The following is a 19015-nucleotide window of genomic DNA, read 5'->3' as shown; positions in this document are numbered from 1 at the left end:
TCGCCTAACTCAAAATTAAGGAGAACATAAGCAGCGTTTAATAGCTCTGAGCTCATTCTACCTGACCACCATCTCTGTTTTCTCTTTCTAATGGTTATTCTTAATTTGTTCTGCTTATAACAAACGAAGAAGAAACCATTATACCGCACATGGCATCGTAACATCGTTCATTGTATTTCAACAAAAGTGACTAGGATCGATCCTGTTAGATAAACTGCGTACTACAGCCAGCGCATAATTAGAAACGACCAAAGAAATGCTTACGCTGATGGATCATGGATATATTTCAAATACCTACAGAAAGTGACAAATCCTGACTCGGATACAGAGCATCGCTGTACCGAATTTGATTTGGTTATTCAGTGATTCCGATATAATTTAAATAATTAATTATATTTCAGAAAAGTCGATCTGCACGTGGTTTTTATCGACTCCCATGTTTCTTCTGTTTTTTTATTTTTTGGGTGATGGTTTTCTCTCTATGCTGTGAACTACCAGTGTGCTGTTTTATCCAGACGCTGATATCAAATAAAATGTTACTTGGATACCCATAGTTCAATTGGAAACAAAATATATACTTGTACTTAGGTTTATCAGGGACCGTAACTTCTAGAGACATTCGTTGAAAAAATGTAAAAAAGAAAAAAAAAAAAAAAAGGTGTAGTTACATAAATTGTTAATATTGAGGGACACTTGTGTAAAATTTCCATAGGTTACAAATTAAGTTACAGAATTAGTCAATGAACAGTTAAAACCTATAAATAACCCCTCCCCTGAACAATTCCTTCTTCAAATTAAGTAACTACTCCAAATCTCCAATCCAATGGCTGCTACCCTTAACAAATCAACTTGTCGTTTCCTTCCCAAAAGAACTAACCCAAGTGCAAACCCTTCTTCTAACAAATCTCAAATCTCACCTCGCACCTGTATGTGCTCACCAACAAACCACCCTGGTTCATTCCGCTGCAGTCGACACAAAAACATACATCGAATCTCAAACCGTTCATGTTCAGTTTCGAACTCGAGTTCTCCTGGCCGGGCTGAATTGATAAAAACGGGACGAAATACAAAATCAGTGAAGGCTATTTTGATGCAAATGATCAGCAGCCCTTCGTGCAGAGATCTTAACAGAAGAAGGAATTTCCAACCGAGACCATCTCGGTTCTGTGTGATGAATAACAATTAGGTTTGATGTACATAATTAATTAATAAGACAATTTTGGCAGATTTGTGTTTCATGAGATGTATTAGTAGACTGGTCTCAGTTATTAGGATAGGTATATAGATGTATTAGATAATAGTATTATTAGTTCATGGGTATATGGTGTGTTTAAATTTAATGCTCCTCTTCTATTTTTCAGTCTGCTTCCAATGGAAGTTAATTGTAGATCATTATTAGTAAATGTAATTTAGCCAACTAACTAAATTACAATCTAGCTATAAGATATATATGCTTGATTCCAAGGAGGAATTTAATTTTAATTTTAATTTAATTTTGTTGATACGTTATGGATCCGATCCGGTCAAGAATTCGTTAAATCTTTTCAATAGTTTTATTTATTACAAATAATCGATCACTTGTGAGATTCACCATTCTAAATTATCTAATTTGTTATGAAAGGCATGCAACAGATCAATTTTCAGTACGGAGCTAGCATTTTGATTTTTGAAGTTCCCTCCTTTCATTCAAACTTACACACATGCAGATCATTGGTTTAATTTCTGATTCAGTTTTAAGTAAATTTCCTCACAGAAGTCTACCTCCATGGATTACGCATGCATACTCATTTCTTTCTTCGTTGCCGGAACAAAAATGCAATCACGTCAACTAATTAAACACCTCAAATTAATTTTGGTTGGATGAAGATGGAATATTGCGCCTCTCTTTTTCTAGCAATAATTATTTTCTTTTTATTTTTACACTGGGCAGCAAGTAGGGTGCAAACGGATCAAATATTATCCGTCTATATCTAGATCCGCGCGTATTTGATTTTTTTTTTTTTTTGCTGCAGATTTTGATATTCAGATAGTTTGCATATATGATACAAATACGATTTATATATACAGTTATGGATACGGATTAGAAAATTATTTGTATCCGTATTCTTTTCAATTTTTCGAATATCTGTTTGTACACATACAGATACTGGATATGGATAATTGTCCATATTTATATTTTTTTTCATCATTTGTTTTAGAATCATATATGTAGAGAGGGATTAATTTTTTTGTTAGTTTCTTTTGATTAAAAATATGATTATTTTAGGTGATTAATTTTGTTAAAGACATATATTATTTTGTAATGATCATATAATAAGTTTAAATGAGAAAACTATATTGATTGAATATGTAAATTATATACGTATTTGTATGTTATTTTTATTTTAGTGTTGTTGCAATATTTAAATTAGGTTTTCAAATTATATATGTATTTGTATTTGTATTTGTATTTGTATATGTTTAATGAGGACGGTTCAAATGGACTATAGTTTTGTCTTCCAATTATATATGCTCCACATTCTAATCTCCATTTTTAAAGTTCAAATTGTTGATCTGATCCGCTCAACATAATCTTCATAATAAAATATGTTTGGAGACCAAATTTTTTTTTTTTTTACTATTTTTTAGATATATACAAAATCATTGTTTTCAGGAGATTTTGAACCATCCAAAAAAGTTATTTTTGTACTTATCTAAAAAAAATAGTAAAAAGATTTCAAAAAATATAAAAAATTAAATTTCAAGCATAAATATTATGAATATCATATTGAGCGATTCATATTGACTATTCAGACTTTGAAAACAGAGATAAAAATATTGAGTATAATTAGAATATAAAACTATGATGCATTTAAACCTGATTTTTTTATATATATATTCAAAAATTAAATCAAATTACAAAAAATAACCGAAGCACCGTTGAATTTCGATTATTACCCAATCCGGTTATCCAATAACCGGATTTGATAGAAATGTCCGGTTACCCACTCCCCAGACTCAAAATGCACAAATCCGGTTAATGGTTAACCGGATTTGTGCATTTTGCCTTTTCTTTTTTTTTTCTTTTTTTTTGAAAACAGAAATTTTTTATTTTTTGTATTAAAATATTAGAAATATTGAATATATTTCTTTGAAAATAGATAGAATACAATATAATTTGATTTATTAGAAAGACTGCAACAAATAACCCGGATCAATATTTTTCAGATCGGATTTTTCGCGGTTGTAAGAAAAATTAATATATTTCTTTATGTGTTATTGGAAAAAAATAAAAATAATTAGATTCTGAGTTATTGATCCCGGTTCAAAAGTCACTTCTAGGTAATTCAGAAAATATTGTGACCTTTCTAGTACATTTAATTTATAAAACTTGTATCTATTTTGAGAATTCTTTTTGAAAAACAATAATTAAATAAATTAAAGTTTTTGATTTTTTTCAAAAATAGATACAACTTTTTATAAATTAAATGTACTAGAAGGATCACAATATTTTCTGAATTACCTAGAAGTGACTTTTGAACCGGGATCAATAACTCAGAATCTAATTATTTTTATTTTTTTCCAATAACACATAAAGAAATATATTAATTTTTCTTACAGCCGCGAAAAATCCAATTTGAAAAATATTGATTCGGGTTATTTGTTGCAGTCTTTCTAATAAATCAAATTATATTGTATTCTATCTATTTTCAAAGAAATATATTCAATATTTCTAATATTTTAATACAAAAAATAAAAAATTTCTGTTTTCAAAAAAAAAGAAAAAAAAGAAAAGGCAAAATGCACAAATCCGGTTAACCATTAACCGGATTTGTGCATTTTGAGTCCGGGGAGTGGGTAACCGGACATTTCTATCAAATCCGGTTATTGGATAACCGGATTGGGTAATAATCATAATTCAACGGTGCTTCGGTTATTTTTTGTAATTTGATTTAATTTTTGAATAATATAAAAAAATCGGCATTTAAACCCTCCTCATGTTTAATATATATCCTATCCATATTCTTATCTTTCCGATATGTATTAGTATGATCTGCACAATATCCAATCCTTACATGTATCCATTAAATAAATAAAAAAATACGAATATAGTTTTACCACACTATCCGATCCGTAAACGATCCATTTGCACCCCAATCCAGCAAGTTTGTATGATAAACAAGTTCAAATAATTAAGTCGAGGTCCATGCTTTAATTGTATGGGATATAGTGTTAGTCAAATTATAAAGTAATGATAATTAAAAAAAAATGGATGGAAATGTATGATAACGAATTAACATAAAACTCTCGACAAATAAGAATACAAGTAATGATAATATATTGAAAGCATATAGCTTCTATATTCAATTGACAATTATTCCATAAGTAAATAAATAAAAAAGGCTTTCGGTTGAGTGAAAACAATTATATGTAATGATTTTTCAAAGAAAAAAAATCATTTAATAGAAGTTGGATTGGAGGAATGATATTTCTATAAAAAAAAAAATCCAAAGATAATGCTGTTGAATTTTTTTAATTAATTTACATTTATTGACGATCGATGCTTTATTGATCCTTTGCTAAATGAAATTGTTATACGATGTTACTATTCTTCCAACTAATATTTTATCAAACAAAATTAAATAGTGTGACGATATCAATATTCTACTTCTATATATGTATATAGACTAGCATTATTCAACTACTATTCCGAATAGCACTTTAATTTCTGATATTATTCCTTGATAAATTAAGCCAGGCCTATGTTTTATTTATGTTACCACTTAACCTTGTATGGAAAAAAGAAGTGTCAAGTACGTAAGAGATGATACATATATCAATATGAAGCTTTATATTATTCCAAACCCGACAAGCTGTCAAGAAAAGAAACCTAATTATTTTTATCCCTGCTAATAATCAGATAAATGGTACATTCACAGCCATATGTATTTTTTTTTATAAGATTAGTGGCTTTTAATCTCTACTAATAATTTCATTGATAATAAAAAAATGACTTACAACGAGTCAAATAATGATCCTCCTTCTTAGATCTAATTAAACTCATTTATTCTCACAAAATCTCGTAAATTACTCTGATCACTTAATCCTAATATCTACTCTTAAACACCCTATTACCTCTTTATCCATCTCTTTTCACGACCGGATCCACTTTTGTCTGATTGCCGCTGCGCTCTGACGGTCGGATTTTCTCACCGCTGTACTCCGATCGAGATGGAGGTAGTAAAGGCCCTATGCTTTGAGATCCGACGATAACGAGCTCTCGGCTCCGGTCGGCTCCGCTTGGCTTCCTCCCCTCTCCCTCATTCTTTTCTCCATTCAAGGAGATAAAGACGAAAGAGAGGAGAAGGTATCACTATATCGGAGGTGAGAACTAGAAGAGGTGAAAGAGACGAAGTAGAGAGGTGTAGAAAATTGAAGAGGAACGACGGTGACGGTTAGAGTTTTTTTTTCTCTCTTTTTGTCGCTTGGGAGAAAAGAGCAAAAGTTGCCCTGTCACTGAGAATTCGACAACCATATGTACTAAGAGTCTGATTTCGATCTTCTTTTGATATTTGTCAGCCTCTTTGTCTTATACTTTCAGATGAGTTCTAACTTACAAATTTTATGCTGTGTATCTTTGTTGCAACCACACTTCTCCTGTCAAATGCACAATCCAAATGTTTTTTGAATAAAGATCGAAACGGAAGTCAATCCATCCTATAATTTAATATTTTGTAAAACTTTCTCAATCGAATTTCAAACCAGCAAATGTTTAATCGGTTTACTTGTAGGGTTTAGGATTTTAGGGTCATTAAACACCACATTGTGCAATTATGACTTCTTGCGGCCATTTTTATTAATAACCCAAAAAAAAAAGTTTTTTACAAAAGTAACCCCAAAATATGAGTTTTTCCAAATATAACCAAACCGCCAGGCATGCTGGCGGTCCAGTTCCATACCAGACTGCCAGGAACCTGGGCGGTCCAGTAGGGACCAGACCGCCAGCGTTCTGGGCGGTCCGCTTTTTTTTTTTTTTTTTTTTTAGATATCTGATTTTTTTTCTTAATATTTTCATTTGTGAAGTTTTAGTTTTTTTTGCTTAGAGTATTTGCCAAAAAATAAAACATTTGATATATTTATAAGTGATGTCGTAACTCTTTATAACTTTCAATTGATTTGTCAGTTGGATATCACGAGTCTAAAGATAACACTAATTAAGGACTTGGTTTTGATTCACAACTTTTTTTTAAGAGAATAATTGGAGAGCGAGAGAGAGAATAATTGGATTATTCACTAGTGGAGAACTTGGAATTAGTGTCGGCTATTTATGAGTATTAGTGTCGGACATTAGGCGACACTAATCGGGCTGATACTAATACTTTGTAAATAGCCGACACTAAAAGTAAGGCATTAGTGTCGGCTATTTATTAAAAAGCCGACACTAATAAGTATTAGTGTCGGCTTTTTAATAAATAGCCGACACTAATGTTTTTTTTTTTTTTTTTAAAATAAATTTCAAAAATTCACTATAAATCATAGAAAATTCTAAAAATGAAAATTTTTGTTCTGGAATGCTCATATATTTTTGCTGAACTATATATAAAACAAAGAAAATACATAAAATATCATCCAAATTGCTAATTTATTGTTATTCTTATAAATGGTTTGTGCAAACCCTAAAACAGAAAATACATAAAAGACATGACGTCTGTTTAAATACAAACCCTAAAACAGAAAATACATAAAAGATACATAAAAGACCCTAAAAACTCTAAAATTATAAAGAAAGGTCCAAAAGTCCATGAAGGAAGACTCGGATCGCGAATCTGAGCCCACAAAATGGCGAAAAAAATCATAGATTGTACAAATCATAGATTGTTTTGGATCCGATTTTGGGCTGTGGAGTTCCTGTCAAAATTTCAGCCCGATCCGACGGACGGATCAAAAGTTACGCCCCTTTTCGTGAAGCATGCGCAGGACCATATTGCATCACATCTTCTGGTATTTGCCTAGAAGAAGCGGCTAGGTTTGAGAAGATCAGATCGGAGAGAAGCGTGAAGCGAAGTGAAGGCTATGTTTTAAACCCTAGGCGTGCGTTTGAAAGAGGTGCGCGGGACTTAAAATAATTTTTTTTTAACTAAACAAAATACCGATCGTTGTACGAAAACTTAAACTGCATTTTTGAGGCACTAAACGATGTTTTTTTTTTTAATTCTGATGCTTCGGATGCTCAGGGGTTCTCCCTAAATGACGTTTTTTTTAAATTCCAAATTGTTAGATGTTTAATCTATATTAAAATGTGACTGGAGACCAAATTTTACATTTTTTTGAATTTTTTACTATTTATTAAGATGGTTTGAAAATCGTTGTTTTTTAATGCCTACCATCGAACGAAAACTTCAAATGGATTTTTGAGGCCGTAAACGACGTTTTTTTGAAATTCTGATGCTTCCGATGCGACGGTGCCAGTGTGCCACCCGGGCAAAATCAACAAGCTGTCAGAGCTTGAAACTTTTTGAATCAAGGCCAAGTCCTTAATTAGTGTTATCTTTATACTCGTGATATCCAACTGACAAATCAATTGAAAGTTATAAAGAGTTACGACATCACTTATAAATATATCAAATGTTTTATTGTTTGGCAAATACTCTAAGCAAAAAAAACTAAAACTTCACAAATGAAAATATTAAGAAAAAAAATCAGATCTCTAAAAAAAAAAAAAAAAAAAAAAAGCGGACCGCCCAGAACGCTGGCGGTCTGGTCCCTACTGGACTGCCCAGGTTCCTGGCGGTCTGGTATGGAACTGGACCGCCAGCATGCCTGGCGGTTTGGTTATATTTGGAAAAACTCAGATTTTGGGGTTACTTTTGTAAAAAACTTTTTTTTTTTGGTTATTAATAAAAATGGCCGGACTTCTTGAGTAAACTTAAACTCGTCAAGGGTTCCATTATTAACATCTTTATGAAGTTTCTTCTAGTCTTCTTACCTATATCTGAGGCAAAGAGAAAAAAGTGTATGCCTCTTTACTTTTTTTGTTTTTTTTGTTTTTAATGTTAGCGGCGGCTGTTAAGTATAATTTTTTATTAAATAAAAATAAAATTACGTCATCACCGCAAACTAACTTTCTTCCGCTCCAGTACGATCCATATATGCCTTTTGACCTAAACTAGGCTTTATCGTGGGAAACTGTGGGTCCGTGTTTGCACTAGTCTAACAATTAATTAATAGTACAATTACAATGAACCCAAGGTCCCAAAGTCAATTTAGGCGCCAAATAGTCTACTATCACCTGTACTTCCCCTCCTGTCTACTTTTTCTACGACATCTCTCTATTGGTTATACACTTGTACCGGTCGTCTCATCTCATCTTGGTACTAAACCTGACGACCAAGGCAGAGACCAAATTAAAAAAAATATATCTGTTTGAACATGTGCGGAATTCAGTGTTGTAAAAAACGTCCGTTTAGGTCGATTAATTGCCGATTATTCGTTGGCAGTCATCAAACCGTCATGAATTTTTTTGATTAATTAAACGATTATTTCTGAATATAGCCGATTATTCTCAATTAATCACTTGACAATATCTTGTTCGTTTGATCACCGCATACCGTTATTTACAACACTGGTACAAATACTGAATATGGATAATTATAGTGAAAAAAATGGCATGACGGAGTCGGCTCCATCACGGAACGGCACGGCACACATGTTAGCTAGATACATGCCGCGACTCGCGTGTCACGAACTGTGACCATTCGCGTGCCGTAACCATCTTTTGAAACTTTTGTAGGCGTGATTATTTGCGTGCCATGACCACCCCTTGATATTTTAGTCAAGGCACGACACGTGAAAAATTAACTTGGTCATAGTACAATACAGCACAAGACCAAAATCATAGCGTATTAATAATGGCACGACATGGCACGTTTTTTCAATCTATGAATAATTGTCCATATTCATATTTTTTTCATCGTTTGTTTAGGAATCATAAATGTAGAGAGGGAATTTTTTTTATTAGATTTTTTTGATGAAAAATATGATTATTTTGGATGATTAATGTTTTTAACGAGATATATATTAGTTTGTAATGAGATAACAAGTTTAACATGAGAAAAATTATTTTGACCACTATAATGATTGCATATACAAATTATATACGTATTTGTATGTTATTTTTATTTTCTAATGAAAAAATAATTTATTGAATTAAACTTTAGTGTTGTTACAATATTTAAAATAGGTATTTGAATTATATTCGTATTTGTATTTGTATATGTTTAATGAGAAGTGTTCAATGCATTATATATAGTTCTGTCCTCCAATTATGCTCTACATTCTAATCTTCATTTTCAAAGTCCGAACAGTCGATTTAAACCGCTCAACATCATCTTTATAATAAAATATGCTTGGAGATCAAATTTTATATTTTTTAGATATGTACAAAATCATTGTTTTCATAAAATTCTGAACTATCCAAAAAAAATATTTTCTACCTATCTAAAAAATAATTAAAAAATTCCAAAAAAAAATATATAATTTGATCTTCAAGCATAAATTATTATAAAATATTATGAAGATCATGTTGAGCGGTTCAGATCAAATGTTCAGACTTTAAAAACTAAGATAAGAATGTAAAGTATAATTAGTGTTGTTCGTACAATAATCTTTTACGTCTATTTGACTAATTTGCAAAAATATACAATTATTGAATTTTACGATTTCTTCTATTTTGAGATTATGTAGGTTCAAGAAGAGTAAGAACTACAGTATAATATGCTTGGACTGAAGAAATCACGAAGACTTTTATCAAGAATACAAATTGTAAAATCAGAAACTTGGTAAAGTATGTGTGAGGTTGATTAAACTGGGATAAAACGTTGGTAACGTTTTCAAAACGTTGTAACGTTTTATACTGGTCAAAAACAACAAACTGATCAAAAGAAGAATCAAGTTATAACGTTATAACGTTATACAACCGTTGTGACGTTTTACAAACGTCATAACGTTATACAAACGTTGTAACGTTTAATAGCTACAGAACTACTGAAGCACAGCTGTACTGTACCAACATGAAACGTTGTAACGTTTATAAAACGTTGTAACGTTTCAAGTATATTTAAGCTTCAAATAACTTCTATTTTGATCAAGTTTTTACAGGTTAAAACGTCATAACGTTTTGCAAATGTTATCACGTTTTGCTAAGCTGTCAGAAAATTAAAACCCTAAAATCGCATTTGAATTAAACGTTGTAACGTTTTATGTCAAATAGCTCATTTTTGAGCTGCCACTATAAATAGAGTGATGGGATCTCTTCCCAAACCATCTCAGCCGACCCTAATCATTTTAAAAGAGATTTTCTGAGAGCTTAGCCTACTCCATTGTTGTGAGAGCTTAAAACTTCAAAATCCCTCAAGCAACCTCAAACTTACTTCACTAATCTTGATATAGATTAGGTTAGAGTGATCTATTGAGTGTTTCTCTTGTGTTTCTAGACAATTGAGACCTTGTTCTCATCTCTTTGAGTTGGCCGTTTGACTTTCCTCTTGGTGTGTAAGGGCTCAACGGTTCACAAGTTGTAATCCTTTCGTATTGGGTAATAGAAAGGCGCACCACACAAGGTTGCGAAGCCCCGGAGACGTAGGCCTTTGTTTTACCGAACTCCGTTATCATCCCGCGTGTCAAATTTCTCTAAACTCATCTATTTACTTTCAATTGCAATTTAATTTCAGTTTTTGAGCAATTAGAGGTGCCCCTAAGTGTAACAATTAGAACACAAAACTATAGTGCATTTGAACCCTCCTTGTGTTTAATATATATTCTATCCATATTCTTATCTTTTTAATATCCGATATGTATCAATATATATTTTTTTAAAACAATGTTGCTTAAATCAATTACTTATACATAACACCTAATAGATGTACAGAAACACATATGAAAAATTTTCAGAAAAAATAGTTTTATTTTTTTTACATCTTATATAATCAAATAATACTTATAGATATCATTTTTATAGACTTTTATTATTATATGCCCCTTCAAATTTATAAAACATTTTCGGACCGTTTATTTTCATGCGGGAAATCAATGGTAAATTTACAATAAAACATTTCCAAATCTGTTTTTAAAATGATCAAGGAATAACATTGAACGTATCCAACATAAAAGTTCGAAAGTTTTATTATGTATGGACTTCGATCCAACATGAAGTGTTTATGACCATATGATACTTCAATTTTTAATCAACTAGATAGATGGGTAAATAAAAATAAAATTTGATCAAACTTGGATACAAGAGAGTAAATGTGCATTTGACAGGAGAAGTGTGCATTTTAAAGTCTGAACATGCAAAAAAAAAAAAAAAATTGAATTGGCATTTGACAGGAGAAGTGTGCATGGTTGCAACAAAGATACTCAACATAAGATTTGTAAGCTGAAACTCATCTGAAAATATAAGACAAAGAGGCTGACAAATATCAAAAGAAGAGGCTAACAAATATCCTATCCATATTCTTATCTTTCATATGTATCAGCCTCTTTGTCTTATATTTTCAGATGAGTTCCAGCTTACAAATCTTATGCTGGATATCTTTGTTGCAACCATGCACACTTCTCCTGTCAAATGTACAATCCAAATGTTTTTTTTTTCTTGAATAAAGAATATCGAAAGTCAATCCATCCCATAATTTTATTATTTTGTAAAACTTTCTCAATTGAATTTCAAACCTTCATGCAAATGTTTAATCGGTTTATGTGTAGGGTTTAGGGTTTAGAGTGTTTAACCTTTGAAAATGGCTCAGGTTTTAGATTAAACACCATATTGTGCAATTATGAGTTCCTGAGTCAACTTAATTAACTCGTCAAGGGTTCCATTAACATCGATCTTTCTGAAGTTTCTTCTAGCTAGTCTTACCTATATCAAAGGCAAAAAGAAAAAGAAAAAGTGTATGCCTTTTGACCTAAACTAGGTTTTAGCGTGGGAAAACTGTGGGTCCGTGTTTGCACTAGGCTAACAATTAATTAATAGTACAATTACAATGAACCCAAAGTCAATTTAGGCCCCAAATAGTCTACTATCACCTGTACTTCCCCGTTCCCCCCCTGTCTACTTTTTCTACGACATCTCTCTATTGGTTATACACTTGTACCGGTCGTCTCATCTCATCTCATCTTGGTACTAAACCTGACGACCAAGGCAGAGACCAAATTAATTAAAAAACCTGGGCCCGGTTCCGGACAGCGTGTAAAGTTACTGAATTAGATTAGGCAATTGATATTATCTTATCTCCTGAGTCACGCATTTAATGTTGTTATACTTGTACACCTTTGCGCACTAGGGTCAAAAGATGTTATCCTCTATTATTTATTTTTTGAACCTACATGATAGCAAGACTCTTTGAATTGGTTAACCAAGATTTGTTTCCTTTCCTTTTCTTTGAACAGTGATTATAATATCTTAATTGTGATATGAGTTGGTTGGAGTTATTAATATCTGATCTGATAGATTGGCGCTAGCTGAAGGCGCTTTAATTGCAGATATTATGCAGAGAATATATATATGATGTTTCTTGGTAGCAGCCATCTGCAAGGATCTTCTTTAAGATTTGTGCCAGGTTAAAAAAAAAAGAAAAAAAAAAAGACAATAAATATCTCATTCTACACGGTAGAATACTACACTGAATGTCTGAATTTGAACTCCATGCAGACTACCATGTTGACAGGTACAAACGGTATCATATTACCGAGGAAGGATTGAAGAAGAATAAAAGGAGGTCATTTGACTCTCATTTTTAATATTTATTTTTAATTTATGTCTAATTTTCTATATAATTTAAACTATAATGTCTTGGGTACTATAAATTTACCCTTATTTTCAGCATAAAATTTTTTAATTAGCTCCCATACTACACATGACTCTGGATTGAAGCATTGGTTAAGTCAGTCTAGTACCAAACGGTACACTTAAAAATAATCATGAAGCGTTCATTTATTTCAATACCAAAAAAAGATACTAGCGATAGAATTTTTTACTAAAATCATAGAGTTCGTACACCAAAAAAAAAAAAAATCCTTGGCTTTAAATTCTGGATGTTCTACATAAAAAACACACGGTTTAGGATTCCGTCAAACTAAATCACAAGTAGCTCGACATAATAAAACACAAATATGCACAACTAAGCATGTATAGTTTAAACGCTGCCAAACATAACATCATAAATTAACATGCCTCCAAATTCAACAAATATGCACACCGTCATAACACTCGAATCAAACTAGAAGCTAACTAAAATTTGACGTGAGCAAACTTTCTATCTAACATCTAAGATGGCTTATCTTGCGGGTACGTCCCCTGACGTTGCTTGTTATACACCCTATGGCGCCTTTCCCTTGCATAAACCACCCAAAATACAAGGGACAGCATAACAGCAGCAGAGACCATGACTAACCCGATATAGACCCATTTACTGTACTTATTCAATCCGGGGCAATTGTTGGAGTGAATAGAGGTAAAGGTGTCACGAACAAAGGTGCAATCTTCTAGCTGGTTCAGGAAGGGTCCATACTGGTACAGACCTTCGCTTATATTGACAGCAGCAACCATTTGGTTGTAGATTTTAGGAGTGACTCGGCCCCTGGTGCTACATATTTCTCGCCCAGATACAACTTTCGTTTCACACTCATACCCCTTCCATACCTGAAAATTAATCTTGATTTTTAGCTTGTACCATTAACTGCAATGCTGCTATTTCTACTGGCATTACTAATAATATTATATTAATTTGTAAGTTAACAAAATCTAATGAAACGTCTAGTAGTGTAACTAGTAGCAGCATCTGGCCAGTAATGGACATAAAATGCAACGCTCAATTGTAGGTTTTTTTGCATTAATTGTAAGTTTGCATGGCCTATTTGGGTTGCAAGACCACACCTTTTGATAAAGGTCTTTTACTGTATATGACTGTATTAAGTGCAAATATTAATATAGGAATTGTTGTGGAGCTTATTTATGACTTGTGCAATGGAACTTTTGAAGAGTTTATTTTTGCAATTTACAAGAGCTGCATATTAGTATACCTGAGTTGCATTACTTAAGTCGACCTCTCCAGCACTGCAACTACGGTTAGAGAGATCAGCATTGTAGGGATTGCAAAGCAGTGGCATCAACGGCCCTGATTGATTAAAGTACAATGGAGTTGGGTTTGCTGGTATGTTTAGATTTGACACATTTGAAATGACCTGGTTGACTAGGTTGACCAACTGAGATGTGACCTCACGGCCTTTATAGAAGGAGTCGTTTGCGGTTGCCACATCAACACATGGCAAAATGTCGTCTAGAGCTGAGTGCAAGTGAGGATGCGTGGCCCAATCATCCATGGCGACACAAGTGTCTTCCACCACACTAACACATGTAAACATACAAATGTCTGAATTTAACTTGCATTAAGCATTTTTGTTCTCAATTACATATCAGAAATAAAATGCATTAGATGAATACTGGCCATTTTCTCATATCTAGAGCTAATACCAAATATTTTTTTGGGAAATTAATGTTAGAGTAATTGTTTCATTAAGACGAACCAAGCTAATAACTGCTTATTTTCTAAAATTTGTTGGACCATGTAGCCTCCATGCCCAATACCTTTGGGCTTTGACTTAATTTGGGCTCAAATGTCCAAATACTAAATGAAACGGAAATTCAATATGCTTCTTGGGTGTCATCTCAGTTTTAACAATGCTCCAAACAGGTTTTAGTGCAGCTTGCAAAACATGAGAAATTCTGCCATTTTTTATTAAATTGTACCTAATAGATCAGCATGCGTTTCATACAAAGTATAAACACTATTGATAAAATATCATCTTGATAAAATTAAGAGGCGATTATATTTTTGAGAAAATAAAAACCAGAATTAACCAGAGCTGGAACCATAAATCCTACTTACTTGTGTAGAAGAAGAAATATGCCACAAAGTATAAATGTCCCGGTCACAAGAATCCATCCAACAACAACCAGACTACAAAGTTTGACGTAGGGAGAAAATAATTAATATCTGTGCTCACAACCAATTCACTGGTAGATAATTAAGAGAAAACAGGGCTGACACTTACATTGAGACAACAGACTGCCACCCAAAAATCGAAAAACCTAGAATATAAAAGAAACAAAATTTAGATTCTCATATGAAGGACAATAATGGTAGTTATATACCTTATATGAACGTCAGCACTTACAGAATCCAACAAATGCTAGAAAAAGCATGACTGCCGCAATAACGATCAATGCCAATCTCCTGAAAAATAAGGGGAAATGAAACCCAAGGGGCTTGAGCAGTAAATTAAACACTCTTCAGTTCACTGAAATAATAAAGGTATCAATGCCAATCTCCTGAAAAATAAGGGGAAATGAAACCCAAGGGGCTTGAGCAGTAAATTAAACACTCTTCAGTTCACTGAAATAATAAAGGTCCTTTGCAATTTATTCAATAATCTACACCTCTTGCAAATAATACCAATCTTTTTTCTTTTTTTTGTATTTACACAATGTAATTAACAGCAAAAGTTAAGTCAAGAAATTGGGTAGCACATCGACGTTGAATTTTTTTTTTTTGTCACACATCCTCAACCAAATAAACATTACTAGTTTCTAGTTATATAACCCTAGAAAACAACTTTTAGATCTACCAGGCTTTATTTAGTCAACGCAGGATCCATAGCTAAAAACGGGTGAAAATTTTGACAGAGCAGTTTCTAATTCTTGCAGCGCATGGACAATAGAGTCAAAACAGCACTGCATATGACTCGTGCACTGCATGAATAAAAAACTGCTTTGTTAAAATATTTACTCCTAAAAACCCACTAGAGTTGGGAGCAAAGTTGTGGCAATGTAAATAACTCTATAAGATAAACATTGCATGTATTACAAAGAGACCAACATAAAAAGAAATTTGAAAACATACACATCATTGAGGACTTTCTTGATTTTTCTGGAATTATCAAGCGTACGACTCTCGAGGTTGTTGGCTGATGAGTTCAATTTTGTCTGAGCTGTATCAATCTGGTTCATGACATCTGTTGGAAGAATAACCTGATCGACATCGACTTTCTTGGCTGCCGCGAGGCTGTCAGAGAAGTTTCTCAAATTTTCCACCGTGTAGTTGGACTGGCTCACCACATAATCTAGAGTAGTTGTGGTGCTTTGATGGAATTTTCCCTGGCCGGTGTACAGCACCACACATCCGATTCTGATAGAAATGGAAATGTTAATTATGCTTGAATAGTGATCTAAGGGAAATGATCATTATTATCAGGAATTCAGTGATTTATTAACCTTGATTTTTTTCAATAATATTTTGTACTAACTAATATTTAGCTACTCTTAGTTCACATTTAAATTCATGAAATAAGGAGAAAGGCTCAATTACTTCAAAACAAAATTAGGGCATTAGAACAAATTTTGGTCCAGGATAAGTGTTACAAGACAAAAACTGGAATCAATGGGGCAAATTAGTATAGAAAACGGGAATAAATGTGTTGACAATTAAATACGTCCAGGAAAAGTAAAAATGAGTACCAATTTGGAAGTGATATTTGTATTAACATAAAACAAATATATCAGAATTGGGCTGGTGATGCACTTATTAAAACCCAATAATTGTTTTTGTAATTAAATTATTTTGCACTTTTAGATTTGATCTTTTACTTTTGTTGAGATCTCTGTTCATCTTTTAACAATTAGAGACATTTTAAGAATTCTGCATCACTATTGGTTTTGTGTGAAACATATCAAATTAAAAAGCATTTTAAAAACTTTAAAACAAAGAATAATATACTGTAGTAATTGTCTAGTATAGTAATTTGTGTTAAAGAATCAATTCCAAACATTATTTAGGGAAAATGTCTTCAATCCTTATAATAGTTCGAAATATCATGTACACACCCCTCTAAAATTAAATTTCTTTCATGCCCTTACAAGATGCAATATCACTAGTGACCCTTCTTTCTTATTTTCTTAAAAGGATTTCCAAACTACTACTTATCTCCCCCATTTTGAGAAAAATAATGAGGGCGGGAGCAGGAGCAGTTTTAACCATTAATGAGGAAAACCATGGATTATATTTTAAAGGGGTATACATACAAGAATAAGGTAAATGGTTTAGTTGGCTCTACGAATTATATTATTCTACAATGACAAACTGACTATAATAGTCAAGATGTCAGTGAGCTATCAAGTTGAAAAACAGCTAGTAGCATTAAAAAATAATAAAATTTAGTCATGTTTACTGACTCAACTAAGCCCCCTTTGGGTTAGCCACAAACCAAATCTAACTAATTTTCTATGATTAAGAGACATAATTAGCTCGAAGAGAAATATTACATGGCAGCAAGAGTGAATAGCATGAGAAGGATCAAGGAGAGTGCATAAGCTATGCGGGAATAGGAATAACTCCTCTTGGGGCAACAGCAATGGCATATACAGATCATAAATAATGACAACCCAAATCCCAAGAACCATGCAAGTGCAATCGCAAACAGTGGAGCTGCAGTAAATCCCACCGACTGTATAAAAGAAATCAAGAAAAGAAAACAGGAAATTCAATGAAGTCATATAATAGGTCAGGTAATATGATTTAGTATATAGCATTGAGTATAAATAGGTAGGATTTAGGCGGGTTTTGTCCCAACCAGTTGTAATTTGAAAGAATTTTACAATTTGTTCTCTCAAATTTTGAACAGAACACTGTCTCACAAAATTAATGGTTGTGCAATTAAAAAAATCAGAATACAGTAATCAAGCTAATAGCTGTAGCAATACATTCTGAAGATAAAAATTAGACATTAAGAAAAAAATATTAGGAGAACTTACAGCCCAGTAATGCTCATCACTAATATTCCAACCGCCATTATATTTCTTATATCCATCAAGAGGGTCTCTCCTGTGAGTCCTTTGCTCAGCAAGTACAAAAGAGCTGTTTTCTACAGGTACATCACCGACTGGCGGTGTTTCAGCAACTGATCTTCTCCAGTTCACCAACCCACCAAAAACCTTCTCCCCTTCAGAATTAGAACCAACAATGTCATTTTCACATACCCAAAAATCTAGACAAGGTTTGGGGCATTAAGCAAAAGGGTATGGGCAAATTTCAGTCCATTTGAAATTAGAACCAAAACCCACTAAAATTTCAACAAAATAAATGGATACTCGCTGCAAAGCTCCTAGAGGTATCTCAAACAAATTAAAAGTAAAACATCTAAGGTTAATAATTTTGACGAAATAAGAGGAACCTGATTGAAATTTCTTCTGCGGCTCGAGAGAAACATGCGACAGAATTACTGGAGGAGCTATGAGGAGAAGAAACGAACATAGCGTCAGTGAAAGAGGCAATGCCATTTTCTTGAAAACCCTCTCTCTCTCTCTCTCTCTCTCTCTCTCAGAGATTTGGTTAATCGGGTACTGGTGGTGTACCTCTTACTCTGAACAGAAGCGAAGTAACAAACGTGGCACTAAACCAGGTAGGATGGTAGCAGGTGAGTTCAATGCAATGCAGTACCCTACTGTGTCGAATGAGATATGTATGGTTCGTTTTAATCTGGCACGACTCTTAAAGCGATAGACACCGAAATGATTTGTGAGTCGGGCAGTCGGCTGGGAAGTTGTTATTGAAGGTACTGCAGGGATGATGTATACAGTACTATCTTCAATTTGGGTCGCAGCGTCCCACTCCCTTCCCAAATATTATCCTGGATTTGTTCAGGAAATGGACACTAATACCCTCACGATTTTTTTTTTTTTTTTAATAGGTGGCCATAACTTGTAGAATGTGGTTGCTTCTATTCTATCTGCCACGTACATAAGAAGTCTACATTAATTTTATAAATGTGTCATAATCTTGTGAATTGCGAGTCATTAAATCAATTTTTAGCCTTTTGTATTCTATTTAATTGTTAATATAATATAAAAATCTGAAGATGATCTTTTTATTTAATTTTGATTTTGATCTTATGCTGACCTACAGATTATGACAGATTTATGTCATGG

General features: G+C 32.8%; 1 protein-coding gene and 1 long non-coding RNA gene across 2 annotated transcripts; one reads left to right on the top strand and one right to left on the bottom strand.

Moving 5' to 3' along the window:
* Positions 1-13098: 13098 nt before the first annotated feature.
* LOC144553571 (plasma membrane fusion protein) lies at positions 13099-18551 on the bottom strand. The gene is made up of 9 exons (XM_078301796.1): positions 18262-18551; positions 17843-18030; positions 17354-17535; positions 15936-16220; positions 15211-15269; positions 15088-15124; positions 14922-14993; positions 14056-14380; positions 13099-13675 (listed from the first exon to the last, which is right to left on the bottom strand). Exons 1-9 carry the CDS (start codon positions 18365-18367, stop codon positions 13301-13303), a joined length of 1629 nt encoding a protein of 542 aa, XP_078157922.1. The 5' UTR covers positions 18368-18551; the 3' UTR covers positions 13099-13300.
* Positions 17983-18366, top strand: LOC144553572 (uncharacterized). The gene is made up of 2 exons (XR_013511394.1): positions 17983-18084; positions 18233-18366. It is a non-coding gene; the product is annotated as an uncharacterized LOC144553572 (long non-coding RNA).
* Positions 18552-19015: the final 464 nt, after the last annotated feature.

Source organism: Carex rostrata, chromosome 4, assembly GCF_964058835.1.
Source record: "Carex rostrata chromosome 4, lpCarRost1.2, whole genome shotgun sequence".
NCBI lineage: Eukaryota > Viridiplantae > Streptophyta > Magnoliopsida > Poales > Cyperaceae > Carex > Carex rostrata.
This window is presented reverse-complemented; position numbering and strand designations above follow the sequence as displayed.